General features: G+C 38.9%; 1 protein-coding gene across 8 annotated transcripts in view; it reads left to right on the top strand.

Moving 5' to 3' along the window:
* ryr2a (ryanodine receptor 2a (cardiac)) overlaps positions 1-17,698 on the top strand; it is a 192,747-nt gene that overhangs the window by 43,593 nt on the left and 131,456 nt on the right. For all 8 annotated transcript variants that reach the window (XM_071462590.1, XM_071462589.1, XM_071462592.1 and 5 more), the window contains exons 2-5: positions 3,562-3,681; positions 4,121-4,225; positions 15,696-15,770; positions 16,493-16,571. In XM_071462590.1, the coding sequence (XP_071318691.1) occupies positions 3,562-3,681; positions 4,121-4,225; positions 15,696-15,770; positions 16,493-16,571 (379 nt within the window). The remainder of the gene's footprint in view (positions 1-3,561; positions 3,682-4,120; positions 4,226-15,695; positions 15,771-16,492; positions 16,572-17,698) is intronic.

Raw genomic sequence — 17,698 nt, 5'->3', positions numbered from 1 at the left:
CCATAACTGCAGTTTGGATAAAATAGGAAAAAAAACAGATAATCCAAACTGAATGAAGTCAAACAAAGTGGCTGTTTAGTCTGATTATTAGGCTCGTATGAGCTGCTGCAGACTTTCTTTTTTATGACCATATATTGTAAGGTATTATCATGTGGCTGATCCTACAGCTCCACCTACTTTACAACCATTTAAGGTGAAATAAGATACTGTTTTTGAAAGCTCTAACTTCACTATGGCTGTGCCTGTATCACTCTTATTCACTCCCTACAGGACTTAGTAGTTGACTCAAAAGTGAGCAGTAAACTTAGACACTTTTCATTAACTGTGTCAGAAAGCAGTCCCAAGTACAGTACAGGACATTTACTGTCTGGCATTTTATTTGAGTGTCTGAATTCTGACTGTGTTAATGTAAACACTATTAGTGCTCTCAACAATTCCACAATGGAATAAAATAAAAGGAATAATAAAGTAAATAGTTTCTGCTAACAATCTCACAATGCTGTGCTCTGTGTTTTAAAGATTACAGTTGCATGACTCTACAGCTGACAGAAATAAATACAATACGTAATACAATACAATAAATAGAGGCTAAAAGAGATACATACACAGCTTACATATGCATAATGAATGTGCTGTTGGATATAATAACATCCACAATACGCTTGTGCACTAGTATAAAAAAAACCTTTTAATAATTTAAAGAAAGCAAGTTTCAGGTGAGGCTTTATATCTTTTTGGATAAGAATCATGATCAACAAAAATCTGTCATATTCTTGCTTTTTTTCTCAAACACATGCACACTGCTGATCTATGCATGTCATGGGAGCACTGCAGTGAGTGGGCGAACGACGCTGTCCTATGGTGAGAGAGGGAGAGATGAGGGAGCAGGAGGTAGAGAGACAGAGACGGAGAGAGAGGGGTGACTGAAATCCAAAGATGTTTGATGTAAAAGTGATCTGAGTCTGAGTCTTTTGGCAGATTCACACGTGTGAGTGCGTGTCTGTTCTCTGCTAGCTCACTGATCACACTCTGATAACTACACATTTACACACATTTTCATCATATCCACTTTTGCATAGTGAGACCACAACTGTACTTGCTCTTCACACCTCAATGTTCACTTCAATAATCAGTTATTAATCAAATTTGGTCTCCAGTGTCAGATGTGAACTTGATCTTTCTCTCTCTGTTCTCTGACTCCTGCTCGATGACCTTTGACCTCCTCTCAGTAGATGTTATGAGTGGTTTTGGTCTGGATGCACAGACATCTGATGTTGTCTGTTTCTGTTGCTTATTTAATGTTATGTCCAGGGTCATCGCTGATTCACTGAGCTACCGCAATTGAGCTGATGAGCAATGAATTGATTAGTCGATCGATTTCAAACATTAACTGGGTTTAATCATTATATATTTTTGCATTGTGGACTGTTTTGTGACTAAAAGAAACTATTTGAATACATTTTCTTATCATCAAAATAATCAGTTAATGAAAATATTTGGCAGATTAATCAATAATCAAAAAAAATGTTAGTGCAGCATCAAACTTCATTCTTTTACTCGCCAAGAGTTGTCTTCTGTGGTGGAAAGCAGCAGCAATGTTAACTCTTGTTTGGCTTCTATTTCTATCACTTCTTTATTTCTACTGGAGTTAGTATGCTACCAGCCAGCAGCCAGCTCACTTTCTGATACTGAGTCACTGTAGTGTCCGTTCTGCCCTGAAGAAGTAGCACTACTCAGGGAATGTATTATTGTAAATTCAATTATAGATGACACTCTTGGCAAGTGATCACCAGAACAACCACTCCTGTTAAGAAACCATGTTTGGTGGCAGGGAAAATTTACATATAGCACATTTAATGCTCTTATTATCATTCACATTCAGGCAGCTGACAGGGAACCATTCAGACATATATAGGATCCTCCTTTTTAGAGCAGACAAATCACTGAGGATGAGGATAGAGAGAGAAATGTAAAGCAAAACTGAAAGTCCTGGAAGTTGGAAGCTGTGGTGGTGCATGGGGGTACATACAAACTGTCTGACTTCAACTCTGGGGACCAAAGACCACTTCCTTCATCCAACCATGCTTGATGGGACACAGGCAATTACTTCAAACTCTGTCATTTAGCCACTTATCCCTAGGAAGCTGCTGTGGTGTGAGGTGTGCATGTAGTGGGGACTATAGTACACATACTATACGGATGGGTAGACAGACATTAGGCGGACAAACAGATGTATGCCGTTTAGATCTCAGTTACAGCAGGATTAGCTGCTGTGATATGTGAGCACACAGATTTTTAATTGATTGTAGCACTCTGGTGTAGGACATGTTGTAGTGCTGTTACTGTCTGACTGACTGATAAGAAGCTTATCATAGCCACACGATAGCTTAGGATACACTGTGCCTCAGTTTGCACCAGAGCAAGCGTGTGTTTGTGTGTTTGTGTGTTTGTGTGTGTGACAAAAGGAGTGCGTGGTGCTACTCTGTGATGTAATGCCACTCTGTGCTTGCTGTCTCAATCTAACTCCTGATTAAAATGCATGAATTGAAGTGAATGGGAAATTATATCTGTCTAATCAAGACTGTACAGGCTGAGTGTTTTCTTTCTTTGATGCCACTGTTTCTAGATTTATCTAGCAGAGGTAGAAATGGAAAGAGCCGTCACCTTGTTTGTACAAAAATCTGAAGCTCAAAGTTTTAGTAAAACAAAAAAATATATTTTTTATTATCTAAAGATCTTGGTATCATCAGGGTGGTGGATGGCTGTGAAGCACTGCTTACATTAGATCAGAGCTCACATCCTGTCACTATGCTGCAGTTTCAATGTGCGGATACTGTATAAAGACAGAGTTTTTAAAATGATAGAACTGAATTTTAAAAATGTTCATTGATCTTCATCCAGTTTGGAAAAATCGTCCAATATCTGCTTTTTTTTTTTCATTTCGGTAACTGGACTGTTGATGCATATTGGTGTCTACCACAAAAATACTGAAGCCCAGTGATTAGCTTTGAGTGTTTTTAATAACAGGAACTCAGACATTCAGCTTTTACTCAAACAGCACCAAACGTTATAGCGTAGCATTGATAGAATGTTATGAATAGATTGCATTTAGCAGATGAAGTAACAATATCACAGCAAACATAACACTGTTGCTTCAGCCTTCCCCTTTCTGTTCATTGCTCTAATGACTGATTAATTATTTTGTGGTTGTGTTCTGTTTTCAGTTTTTATTATATTATATAATTTATATTTTTATAATTATATAATTTACTTCACATACAATGTGAGACTACAGTGAGAGAAATTCACAGTACTGCCACCTGGAGGGAAATTTCATCCTTTAGCTTTAACTGATGGGTTTACTGAGTCATGATGATGAGGTTACTCTCTGCATCACAAAATCACTTGGTGACTGGATTAACAAATGTCTTGAATTGTAACTGTATCTTTTGTGTGTGTGTGTGTGTGTGTGTGTGTGTGTGTGTGTGTGTGTGTGTGTGTGTGTGTGTGTGTGTGTGTGTGTGTGTGTGTGTGTGTGTGTGTGTGTGTGTGTGTGTTTAGGATGATGAGGTGGTACTACAGTGCTCAGCTACGATCCACAAGGAGCAACAGAAACTATGTCTGGCTGCTGAAGGCTTTGGAAACAGACTCTGCTTCCTTGAATCCATCTCCAACTCCAAGGTAGTGACATAAACCTTTATATACTCTGTTATATGACATGAATAACAGAATGCCAAATAGTTAATAAACTAAAAGAAAAAAGATGGGCAGTGACCACCACTGCCAACCACCAACTGGAGGACATTGTGGTCAAAATGTGCGAGGAAAGTTTGACGCCACCTGATGACATCCTCTCCTGGCTGAAAGCTTCAGTTATAAGAAAGAGACTAATGGTGTTAGCATCTAAATGCATCTAATAGTTGTTATTTATGTCTGTCTTACTTATTTCTTATCTGTCTTTTTGAGGGTTCTTATGTTATTTTGTGATTATTTGGCTGCTGTAACAATGCAATTTCTATTTGAGATTAATAAAGCACTCAGCCTAACCATAAAGTATGAAATATGTAAAAGTTAAGTCACCAATAAATCACTTGTGTGTGCCATGTGCCTGTTGTTTCAGAATGTGCCTCCAGATCTGTCCATCTGCACCTTTGTCTTGGAGCAGTCACTATCAGTACGAGCCCTTCAGGAGATGCTGGCCAATACAGAGGAGAAGGCTGAGGGGGTGAGTGTGAAGACACACACACACACACACAGTAAGGGGAGATGAATGAATATATATGTTATTGTCAGACCAGGGCTGAGACACCAGCCTGATGAAACAGACACAGGAGAAAGTGGTTGACACAGAAACAGTGAGAGTGAGTCTGATCTTCTATACTCAGGTGGTTCCTCATGAGCACACTTCAATTCAGCAAGAACAAGGCTGCTGTGGAGTTTCCAGCTGAGTTCATTTCACTGTTACACTGTGTTTCCAAACAGTTCCTCAACAGTTAGACTAGATGTGCTGCTCTGATCCCCTTTGTACAGCTGCTGTTTGACTGTAATCAGTCATTATTCCAAACATGAAGCAGACTGCATCATGCTCTGAGTCATTTTATAGATTTGCTACAAATGATTATATTTAAGCATTTTTACATTAGAGAAAAATCTGGACTGATCATTGGAGCATTCATACTATTAATTTTGACCCCTGTGTAACTTCAGATCAACTATTATACTTTTTTTTTTTATACTTTTGTTTTATTTTCTGAGTTAACTGTATTTTATGTTTGAAACTGAACCACTGCCAAAACCATGCTGTATTTCCAAAAAGATGAAAGAACAGACATGGCAAAAAGGCTGGACTTGTTTTATTTTTTGTTTGTTTTAACATAAAACAAAATGTGATCAACTCAACACATTTCAGAGCAGACAGACCTTGCAGTATTCTGATTTATATCAAGATAAAATGCTTTGCTTTTCTTTGTGTAACTTAACCCACTGATCATTTTGGAGGCATTGAAAACCAACTTCCCAGACTGTAATTTTTCTGTTAAATAGCAGGATACTCTGTCAAACATCTCATCATAGCACTTGCACAATAGAGAATATCTAGTTGTAGGTAACAAGCTGAGCAATGTTAATGTAACACTGAGGCTTGCTTTAGCTTGGACTCCTGGTTTTCAATAACAGAGAAAATAGCATTGAGAGGTAAATTTCAGGCACAGGATTGTTACATTTTGCTGATGCATTGTTCAACCTAAAACCCAAAACTCAAACATCTATTGAAATATTTGAACAGTTAAACTGAGTAGCGTAAGAAAAGCCACATAGAGCCACAGTGCAGATGTGATGTTGTGGTGGAGAAGGATCTAATGATGAGATGATAAATCATATCATGTTTCATCAGGACCTGCGTTTTTTTAATGAAGTCAGGTCAGAGTTATTAATTTTTCCTGTCTCACTCTCAGCAGACACACAAACACACAGTTTTGTGCAAGTACAAATATTTGCACAGCATGAGCACTTATACAGACAAGCACAGATAAACCCATTAAAACATAAAGTATTTGATGTTTACGAAAGAGCCAGTTGTCATGATCTGCTTCCTAACTTCCCCTCGGCCCCCATCTCTAGCCCCCTCTCATTTCTCAGGCCATGTTTTATTCCAAGACCAGCAATTCTCCTTCCGCCCACTAGATGTCCTCAGACTTTCTGTCCCCATTTCCATCTGCTCACCTGTTTTCTATTCCATCACCTAATTTCCCTCCCCACTCACACACCGGAAGCCAGTCCCTTCATCACCCAAGCCACTACATATACCAATTATATTAATATACCACCAATTCTTTGTTGGATTATCTGCTCATTGTCCTTAATGTTTTTCCTGTGTTCCTGCTGCCATCTTATCATCTCATCTACTTGTAAGCTATTAAAGATGCTTCAGAGTATCATTCAGTCTTTGATTCTGTGTTTGGGTCCTCTATGCCTATGCTGTTATCTGCAAGTTGTCACACCCATCTTTGTAATCTTGCTGCATAATGGACTGACAATGTTGAATCCTTTAGAAAAATACAGTGGCTTCACCCACAGTTAGGTAGCCATGGATTAAGTTGGACGATAAAGAACTGGTTGACGGTAGAGGAAAATGACTGACTAAACTTTAATATGCTTTTGTACTGTATACTGTACATGTCTCTATGGGCCAGATTACAATCATTTCCTGGGCTAGATAAGTAGTTAATAACCACCAACAATTTAACACAAACACATGCAAGACTTGTATAAATGGACAATGAGCAAAACAAATGTTTTTGTGGTCTTTTAAAGGCTCTCAGGGCCTGTATGCACAAAGCATTTTATCTTACCACTAAACGTACTCCCAAGTCATATTTAAAAGTTTCTAACTAAAGGTTTTCTCTTAAATCTTATCCACAAAGCTACTGAGACCAACTTTTACTTAGGAAAATCAAAAACTCCTAAGATAAGAGTGAGACTCCATTACTATGGCTGATGTCAATTCCCATGGACGAGCTTGCTTGCAAGAACCATAGTAATTACTTAATGAAAGACCAGTCTGTGCCAGCGAAAACACATGTGCACCATCCTGCAGTAATTGAATTAAAAAAAAAAAAAAAAAAAAAACGTAGATTCAATTCACTCAATGGGGGGGTGGAGAAACTCGCCTGTCATAGGCTATGTAACTAAGCCTAATTTGTGGCCTATTAGCCACCTGTTGTACCTGTAGTAATGTAACTGTGGGTTGAGGTTGGATGTGAGAAGCCATGTCTTACATGGATATCCACTGTCCCACACAAAGCATCCAGCTGGAATATGCCTTTTATGATGCCAAACAGCTGCCTCTGACCACTCTCCATTAAGATCCACCAATTGTGTGTAGAGCCACTTTTCAACAATGTCTAGAGTTGTATAGGTAGCACTGAATACGGCCTGTGTTGCTCACATGTTTTTGTTTTTTTTCCTGTTTACAAATCTATGCTCATCTTGCGATGGAATAATTTTGACATGCATTCCTTCTATGGCACTGATCACACTGGGTAAACTACAGAGAAATTTGTCAGATCTGTCATTGTTACCTGTGGTTACTTCCACTAACGGCTAAACTGACATGTTTATACCTTGTCAAACTCCAAAGCAATCACATCTCAACTCCTCATCTTGGTTGCATCTTGGATCTATTTACATTTAACTTTTTTATATTAGAAAGTCATCAGATCTACCCAAGATGCATGACATGGCCGAGTGAAACATACTTATTCTAATACAACAGCTACTATGTTCATATACAGAAGGATGGATAAAATATATATACAGTATATATCTTGTAGTACAACATCATTCCTGGCACACAGCTTGCTGGAGCCCCAAACATCTTCCCAAGTCCTGTGTACTAGTTCTGTTTGTCGTCATTCAGACTGACAGCACAAATCAAGGGGCTGTGTGGTGTGGACACACTATTACAGGCTACAGGTAGAAGACCACCAAGTCTAAAAATCAAGAGATCACACAGTAGTTTATACAGTTTTAAGCCTAAATTCACCACAGCAGCAAAAAATTTCTATTTCAATCAAGGTAAATGTGACAAATGTCAAATAAAATAAACTCCTCCAGGTGTTTTACCTAGATGTTGCACACATTGCTGATTTACATTGTGATGTGTGCAACAAAAGAGGATGAACAGTTTGTCAGACTGCAGGATGTTGTATGTTAACAAGTGCCAAAGAAGTGTTTGCATGATCATTTCCTGCCTCATACGAGTTAAAGTTCAATTTTTAAGAATTGATAAATGAATGTGCTGAATTTCAAAATATCAGCTGCAGCTTGCTCTGCAGCTAAAAGTAACTTCATTTCCAAAAATAATGTCTTACTGAGTTCAACTTATTTCACTGTGAACTAGCTTATACCTGTTAAACCAACTTGTACAGTCACATTAACAGTTGGTTTGTGAAAAATGTGCAAACTAACTCATTAGGATAATGTAGGGTAGATTCCAGAGCCAGTGTGAAGCTGTGCTCAGCTAAACATCAATCCTGAGAAGAGGATAAAGATGAAACGTCACTGACTTTGTCTCACCTGATTGTCATAAAACAAATACATCAGTTATTTTGAGCCAAGTTAAGGGAACATTGGGGGAAACCATTAATCAGCGAGACTTATTTCAGATAAATATGTGTACAGAAATGCATGTACAGTAGTCTAGTGGTTGTTATGCTGAGCATCACTCTTAATGTTTATGGGGTAATACTAACTCCCAGTCTGTCAGAGGTCAACAGACTTGAAGAAGAGGCTGCTACATGCTGAATACTCTTAGAGACTTTTGGGGATAAACACGGAGCTGCCATGTTTACCCTTTCATCAGTTTTTTTTTTTCAAGAGGTTAATAGATTTGAGTACAAAGAGAGCAACATATCACTTACACATACTTCACTAAAACAAGTTTCAATGGGGGATCATGCTTGCAGTGCAAGGAGGGTTCATTTGAAAAGTATATGTGATACTGGTCAGGAAGAAGCGAGAGAAGAGCTGTCATGGTTTCATGGACACGGTCACACAGCTTCTGTGATTGAAAAACTGCAACAGGTAGAAACAAACAACATAACAGCACTTTATTATTTGATGTATTAACTAACTACATACAGATTTCCACTCAACCAATTAGCAAATACATAGAAAAGACCCTTTCCCTATAGTTGCAACTTCAAACAATGCCAACAGCTACAACTTTTTGGGTACAGTTCAACATGTCATTTACTTTTTTCCTGAGACTCAAATAAGAAGATTGATGTCAGAACATGTCTGCACTTTCAGGATGGTGCTTGAACCAGAACCAGAAGGTGTTAGCATAGCTTGGCTGAAAGACTAGCAGCCAGGGATATGGCTGACCTAGTGCTGCCCAAACTTTGAAAATACACCCACCACCTAACTAAAAAGTAGATCCATGAAATTCCCCATAAAACCACAACTAGCCATGTTTTATATTTCTGGTTACGTTACATGATTACAAACAAGTTCAAAAAATCTCACTGAAAAAGCAAAAAAGAATATACCAACCCAACAAAATCTTACAAAGAAGGGACATGAAAGTATAAGACCTTAAATATATTTAAGGTCTTAAACTGTCATAATCTCCTCATCCAACAGTCTTATCTGTTGGATAGATGTGTGTTTTTATGTGTCATTTGTAAAATGACTACGACAACTTACTTTCTCCCCCTCTCTCTCATTTCCACACAGCATGTAGATGTGGAAATATGGGTAGGTGTGCCTCCACTCGCTGTCTGTGTTCATCATGGGTGTTATCGTCCTAATGTTGGTCATTATGGTCACTGTCATGAGCATTAACAGTATGAACACTAGCAAAGTTGTCATACACATTTGTGTTTTTGTTATATATTGAGTGTCAATTTGAACATATTGGATAATTTAGATATGACCTTATCAATGTGGAACACCACAACATAGTGGCCAGAGGGAATTCTGCCATTTGGCAAACAGACTGACCTTGTCCCTCATCAACAAAACTCCAGCTGCATGATTCAGCAGAGGGAGTACAGTACAAACAAGCAGCTGACCAGTGGGTTTTAACGATGGAAACATTGTCTTTGTTAAAATTCTTACATTATTTCTGTATCTTAGCTCTCATAGCCTGACCAAGGTTTAGCAATGTTTCATTCTTGAGTGCCACAGTGGATGTGTCCACTCAGTTTGAACGAGTATGAGAGAATAGACAGAGTGGGTTGTTTCACTTTTAGGACAGTTCTTGAAAGGCCAACCAGAAGAACTACATAGGTCTGTGCACAGCAGAATGAACAAACCAGTTGCATGGTCCATCATCGAACAACGTTCAAAAGCAAAAAATGAAGGAAATATAGCCCCACTATTGGTGTGAAATGTTTTGTGATCTACAATTTAAAAACATTTAGTGTATGGTGATGTGAGAGTAATTTGTCTTGTTCACAGATGCATTGTCCTATCCACATACAAATACTAATCAATTTTAAATAATTTTTACAACTTCTCACAGGTCTGCTTTTTCATTATTCATTCATTCAATTTTCAATTCAATTTTATTTGTATAGCACCAAATCATAATATACATTATCTCGAGGCACTTTACAGTGTGAGGTCAAGACCTTACTTTGTTATAGAGAAAAACCCAACAATTCACACAAAGAGCAAGCACTTGTGACAGGGGGGAGGAAAAACAACTCCCTTTTAACAGGAAGAAACCTCCAACAGAACTGGGCTCAGGGTGGGCGGCCATCTGCCTCGACCGGTTGGGTTCTCCTATTCACCAACTGTCCTGTCATTCCAGATCCTGACACTTCCATTGCCCTGCAGTAGCCCCAGTCTTTCCAAGTGTTCCCGATCACTTAATTCCCCACACACTCCTACTCACCTGCTTCCCCAACTAGCTCCATAGTTGTTGCCCAGTAACATTCAGTCCCTGCCAGGTCTGTCTATATTACCATATGCAGTTCTCCAGTATTTTTTTTTCTGTCTGTTTTAAGCTCTGTCTTAGTCTACCTTTTTTTATTCTGTGTGCCTGTGTTTCCTGCTTTCCTGTTGCCAACTCCACTCACCCCTTGCCTTCTCAGTTTTGCTTGTTTTTTTGCTTACATAAATCAAGTACAGGTGAACTCTTACCTGACTCTCTGGATCATGCATTTGAGACCTACTCACAGATAAACAGGCTACTGGAAAAATACCTTTCCTAATTTGACATTCCATTAAGACACAACACAAAGTTTAGTATAAAACAGACAACTTCACCAGAATTTTACAATTGACAAACGGAAATAACTGTGTTTGTGTGCTCAATATTTCCTTTAGCATGGTTTAATATTATATCCTCTGTTTATTGTGATTCGCAATACTTCTGTAAACTGCTTTCATACTGTTTTAATATTTAATCACAATTTCAGACGCTTGTCTGGTGCCCAATGAAAATGTCGAAATTAAGATTAAAACAGGACTTTACAGATGGAGTTATTGTACTAAAATAAACTGATAAGCTCCTGTTTGTAATCCAACCAACAATTGGTGCCCATACTTGGGACACATGCTTCTTTTCTCCTGGCCCAGTATACACCTGGTTCCATAGCCCAATCTGGCCCATATACAGCATAATTGTGAGATGCAGCTTCCACATTTGGACCAATTCTGGCACACACACAGAAAATGTTGCTGCCGGAACCTTTCCAGATCTGGAAGTGTACGGACCGAACTTTGGCTGAGGACGCAGGCATATGTTAGGTTTCATTTTACTATTTGGGATAGTTTTAGTCATAAATCTACACAAAATCTATTTTTTCACCACTTCTTAAACATAACGTGCATTTCTTGATCGGACAATGTTGAAAGGGTCCCAAAACTCCACACATAAATGTAACCCAACTCATGCTTGTCAGGTGATCAGGTATTCAGACACCATTAACAATTGGTGGATGAATAAAGTTTCAGAGACACTTTTATGTGCAGGAAGCTTTAAAAGAATTTTAACCCTAACCTTAACCATCACAACTGAGTGCCTAACTCTAACCCTAACCTTAACCTAAACCTAATTCTAACCATAACTCTAAAACCAAGTCTTAACCTTCAAAATGTGATTTGAAGGTGTCTCAAAAAGTGAGGACCGGCCAAAATGTCCTCACTTTCCCGAAATGTCCTCACTCTGTTAGTAAAATACTTTTTTTGGTCCTTACTATGTCACAAGTACAAGTACACACACACACACACACACACACACACACACACACACACACACACACACACACACATATATATATATATATATATATATATATACATGTGTATATATATGTACATAGCCTATATGTTCTTGGATTGGACAATGCATGTGTGAACACCATAATTTAGGCATAACTTAGGCTACTTGCAAAGAGCTGTCAATAGCTGTTCTGAATGCCCCCACTCAAACATGGGATAGGGGCCTCATTTATAAAACTATGCATAGGATCCATACCAAAGGTTTATGTGCAGACACACAAAAAGGGAAAAGGCCTACACTGTGTATTTCACTATTGTGTCACTGAATTCCTGAGAAAAGTGGATTATCTCCATCTTTTTATCTGGTTGTGTTCCACTGTCTTTGTCCAATGCTGTTTGAACTACAACAGATACCTGTCCCCTGGTGTCTGTTCATTATCAGAAGCTGGTAACATGAGAAATACTTCATATAAGAATTGGTCCAACTCAGCTGACACATCACTCCTGAATGTTACAATGAGGCTGTCCTCATTATGTTTGTTTACTCTGAAACCTGTATCTCCTCTCTGGAGTCTGACGTGTACCAAGGCACCACCATTAGCACATTACAATAAAACCACATATGAAGTCTTGCTGTCTGAGTTCTCCATCCAGGCTCACTTGCTCAATCTGACCAGGACAACACAACCTCAATCATGATCCTTAAAACCCGGTCTCTCAACAATATCACTGTTGATAAGAAAATTGATTTTTGCTGTTTGACTGAGTGGCAGCAACATAATGGCTGTGTATCGCTTAACAAAGCCACATCCCCAGGCTTTGAGCTTTTACCACGCATGAAAAAGGTCATATACCCCACTTTCAGCCTCACCTCTAATGCTCCATCACTTATGGAAATATAAAAAAAAACTCTGGATCTCTACAGCAGCCATAGGAGACATGATACTGACTCATAATGTTCCAGATCCTACTGTGCCCTTTAATGACCTTGTGTTCTAGTACTACAAAGTCCTCTCCTAGTTTGGATTCTCTTGCCCCCCTTAAAACTAGAACTATACTGTTTTGCAGCCTGGGCATTACATTTGATTCCGCCCTTTCATTTGAAACTCACATAAATCCATCCCCAAATCTGCTTTACTTCACCTGCCACCTGAGGAACATCTCTACACTCCGGACATCACTCCCTGACTCCATTGCAGAAACCCTTATCCATGCATTTGCTACATCTCATCTGGATTATTGTAATGGGATCCTAATTGAAAGCCCTGGATAGATTCCAGTAAGTCTAGAACTCTGCTGCCAGGGTTCTCACACAGCACAACTCCCCCATCGTATAGCCTCTCCATTGGCTCCCTATCAAGGTTTGTGTCACATTTTCTTCAAGTTTCTTCCTCACCTACTAATGTCTCCACACCTACACCCTCTGTTTAGAAAATGGAGTCCATAATGTAGAGTCCAGTCTGTTTTCTTGGGTTACAAGAAATGTGCTAAAAAAAATCTAGTGGATGGATGTTTCTCTCATTTCCACAATTGATGATGAATGCAGGTGGTGGAGTGGTGTCAGGTGAGGTGGCTGGAGAAGGCAGAGTGTGGGTGGCAGCTCTGCAGCATCTCGAGTGCACACTGTGCACCTGCCGCCCCTGACAGCACAGTCATTTCACGGAAAAGATTTTGCCCAAAAAGTGACCTGAGAACTAATTAAAATTGTGTTGATGAAATATTCACAGTGTAACAAGATTCTGTTGGAAATCTACCAACAATCAGATATTTGATGGTTATGTCATGGTAAATGGACTCCACTTAGTCTTATCCAGCACTCAAAGCACTTTACACTACAAGCCACATTCACCTATTAACACACATTCTTTTACACATACAGTTCTTTTCTGCCATACACACACTCATACACCGATGTTACATCGAGGGCAATTTGTGGATCAGTATCTTGCCCAAGGACTAGAGAAGCTAGGACTCAAACCACCAACCTCGCAGTTGATGGACAACGCCCTCTACCTCCTGAGCCACAGCTGTCCCATTATCACATCACCAGTTAATGTGGTTGAGATGGAGAGAAATCAGGATATTCAGGGATAATATCTGAGATGGGTGAGCCTGACTGTCCAGAATCTGCTACAAAACACATCCTGGCATCATCGCTATGGTGGCTCCACTACTGACCAGGACCAAATGTGAGCATCATATGGTGTGGCCCTCTCCTCTGAGCTCTGAGCATTTGTGAAGATGAGCCAGTGATAGGTGCTCAATAGTTTAATAGTAGTTTAATAAAGAGTCACAGGTACAAATGGTTCAGATTTGAGTTGAGTCTGTATCTTTTAAAGCAGCGAGGTACTTATGGAATAATTAGTGTCTTGCCCTGCTGCAGCTTAATGTTTGTCACAGTGTGGATATAATGTATGATTATTCATTTAATATGAAGTGAAATTTAATCTGTGAAAGGGTCATCATAACATCTGTGTCTCCAAACTGTTCATATGCATGAGTCAAAGTCTCTGTACAGGTGCACACATCCTCTGTCAAGTTTGTTTTCATGAATCTCACTCCTGTGTGTAGTCCCATGTGCATGTTTCAAGCCGTTTTGTGCATATGCAACAGTCCCCAGGTCTGTTGCATGTCATTATTCTCTTGATGTGAGGAATTGTACAAATAGTAATTGCACTGTGTACTATGTGATGGAAGGAAATGTTATGATGAATGGAAAGCTTGAGTGAATCAAGCATCCTTTTAATATTATCTTTCGGATATAAAAATTATTGACCATAGCCATATCTGGTTTTGCCATCGGAAAAAACATTGTTAAATTTTTTTCATGTTTTGTTTGTCTTTGTTTTTTTTTGTTTGTTTTTTTTTTTTCTTTTGTGTCATCCTTGAGATGAAATGCCTTCTGCATATGAGTATAATGATGAATATATGATGATGAACCACTGTTATCAGATTTTGTTTCTTGGCAGGAGGAATGAATGGTCCAAACTAACTTTTCACATTGGTGATTGGTGACTCTTTATGTCCTGTGTAAAATTTGGGTCATACCCAGATATTTGCCATTGGAAACACAAACTGAATACAAACATCCAACAGTCATTTTGAGACTTAATCAGAAATGAAGGAGGATTTAGGACTATAGACATTAGTATTCATATTTCATATCATATTTTAGACACTGAGATTTAAGTTTCATATTTTATTGTTGTGAGCTTTAAAGGCTGCATTAATATAATACACATCATATTAACACAACATATGTATTTGTCGTATCACTAATTACATAAAAATAATGAGAGAGAAAAAAAGCTTCAACTCTGTAGTTGTTGTTGACATTCATTAATATAGGTGTGAAACCGAAGCAGCTCTGCTCTCTGAAGGCTGTGGGGCAGAATGACTGCAGTGGAGCAGGAGAACTCACAGACATATGTTGGTTGTGTATACCTATAGAGGGACAAAACCAAGACTCCACTTACATGGCACAGTCTCCTGGTTCAGACTTCAGCTGCTTTCACAGTGTTAGTGTCATTGTTTGTTATAAAACAAAAACATTTTGATATTTTCCTTTTGCAGACTTGTTTGATTATACAATGAATAAAACATCAGCTATTTTGAGCGTCCTCAGAGAGCACCTTTATACTATACTAAGATGATACATTGATTATGCAAGTGGAATCAACAACACTGCACTTTAGCTTACTTACTTTTTTGAATTATAGTGTGTTGAAATAAACTAATTATATAGTGTATGTGGAGTATTTTGGCACAGCTGGTCTCTCTCTCTCTCTCTTCCTGTCTGCATCCGTTTTTGTTGGTATTTCTGTCTCTAGTGTTAATTGATATCCCTGTTTTGCTGTTTCTCACTGTCTTTCTGTCTTGGGGATGTCCTGTCTTTTGTAACTGCTGTTTTTTTTCTCTTCCTGTTCTCTCTCTCTCTCTCTCTCTCTCTCTCTTTCTTTCAGACTGCCCAGGGCGGTGGGCATCGCACCTTACTGTATGGACACGCTGTCTTGCTACGACACTCCTATAGTGGAATGGTTAGTGAACACACACACACACACACACACACACACACACACACACGTATATATATATATATATATACATATACACTCACCAAGCACTTTATTAGGAACACCTGAATAAGTACACCTACTTTCATTCATTAATGCCATCACCCAGTAAGCCAATCATGTAGCAGCATAAAATCCTGCAGCTACAGGATTTTTGCCTCAGAAGAGGCAAAAATGTGATCTCAGTGACATTGACCATGGCATGATTGTTGGTGTCAGACAAGCTGGTTTGAGTGTTTCTGAAACTGCTGATCTCCTGGGATTTTCACATAAAAGCCTCCTGGGTTCTCCATAGCACTTCTGTGAACAGAAACACCTTGTTGATGAGAGAGGTCAGAGAAGAATGGCTAGACTGGTTGGAGCTAACTGAATGGCTATATATGCTAAGTTTGGTGTTCCTAATAAAGTGCTCAGTGATTGGGATGAAATAGGTGAAATAGAAATAGGTGAAATATGTCATCCAAGTACTCCAAAACTGATTTGAAGAACCTAGAACTGTTAATCTCAGCGTAGGTGATCTATGTGGATCAATGGACAACCCTTTATACACAATGTTAAGCACATTTCACACAGCTGGAGAGCTTGGTGTAAAAGAGCAGTTGCGAAGTTGATGCATTGTAGTTAATAGATGATCTAGTTGATCTGATAGATAAACTGAGTTTGATTAATTGTGATTCTCTGTTTAGTACCTGTGCTGTCTGTCAACCTCCCGCTCATCCACAGACAAACTGGCATTTGATGTAGGACTGCAGGAAGATACCACAGGTAGGAGTCGAACAGATTTCTATACCTGTGTGGATTTCTACAGTCACAATGTTTGTTGACTACTTTGTGCCATACTTACTTAAATTTTAAAGCTGCACTAAGCTAATGAGCAATAAGTCAAATGACAACATGTAATGTGAGTCTCTAATAGTGATGAACCCAAAGAGAATAATCTCTGAACTCTGCTGTTCCTCCCTGCACTGTGTGGCCTTCGTAGCATCTTTTAATTCACTGTTTGGTTTTCCAACCCACATCTTTACTGTTCTGATTCACAGAAACAGCTATAAAAAGCCACTACCTGCTCAGCAGCAAACAGCAGGACAAACACAGTTAGAGACCAACTGGTGAACATAGTGGAGCATTTAGCAGCTGAAGGGCTGGATATTTCTCTCAGGAGTTGGTGGAGACCAAAAACTGAGCTAAAAGAAAACTGCTACTTAGACCTAAGTTTTAAAAAAAAGCAACATTTTCCCACTCTTTGTAAATTTAGCAAACATCTTTGTATTTTGAGATGGAAAACTCAATAAGGTACAATAGCTGTAAAAACTGACATGAGCCTGCATGAAAAAGCGAAGAAAATTAGTTGAGAAAATGTCATGTAGTCAGTATATAATTTACATCAGATTTGATAAAAGTGAGTAAAGAACTTACATGACAAATGAGTCGCATCAACTCTAACACTCCGCCTTAGTTTGAAAACTCTGGGGTTGTGTGTAGTCTGGATGGGCAGAAAGAAGAGACTTTTGGAAACAATGACACAGACATCCGCCTTGCCTCCTGATTGGGTCTTATCAGTCACGGCTACCAGTAGTGAACATAACATGGATAACAAATTACAAGTGTTGTTGACTTTGTTGTCTTTGCTAGCAGCTACTGTGCAGTTAAATTCTGCATTTCATAATGCCACAATTGCCTGTGCTGTTCCTTGTTCACAGTATTCTCTGCAACTAACCAGCCACAGAGTAGACAATCTGCTTCCTGTTTACACTGGCATGTGCATGCCCAGTGTACTTGAATGGTCTAGTGATATGCATTTTCAGATTAATGCAGAGCGAGAATGCAGGAAGCCCTAAATAAAAAAGCTGACATGACCAAACATGACTTTAAGATGTCATGTTTGGTAATGA

The sequence above is a fragment of the Trachinotus anak genome, unplaced genomic scaffold (assembly GCF_046630095.1).
Source record: "Trachinotus anak isolate AG129_WGS33_773 ecotype Australia unplaced genomic scaffold, CSIRO_AGI_Tana_v1 ptg000025l, whole genome shotgun sequence".
NCBI lineage: Eukaryota > Metazoa > Chordata > Actinopteri > Carangiformes > Carangidae > Trachinotus > Trachinotus anak.
This window is presented reverse-complemented; position numbering and strand designations above follow the sequence as displayed.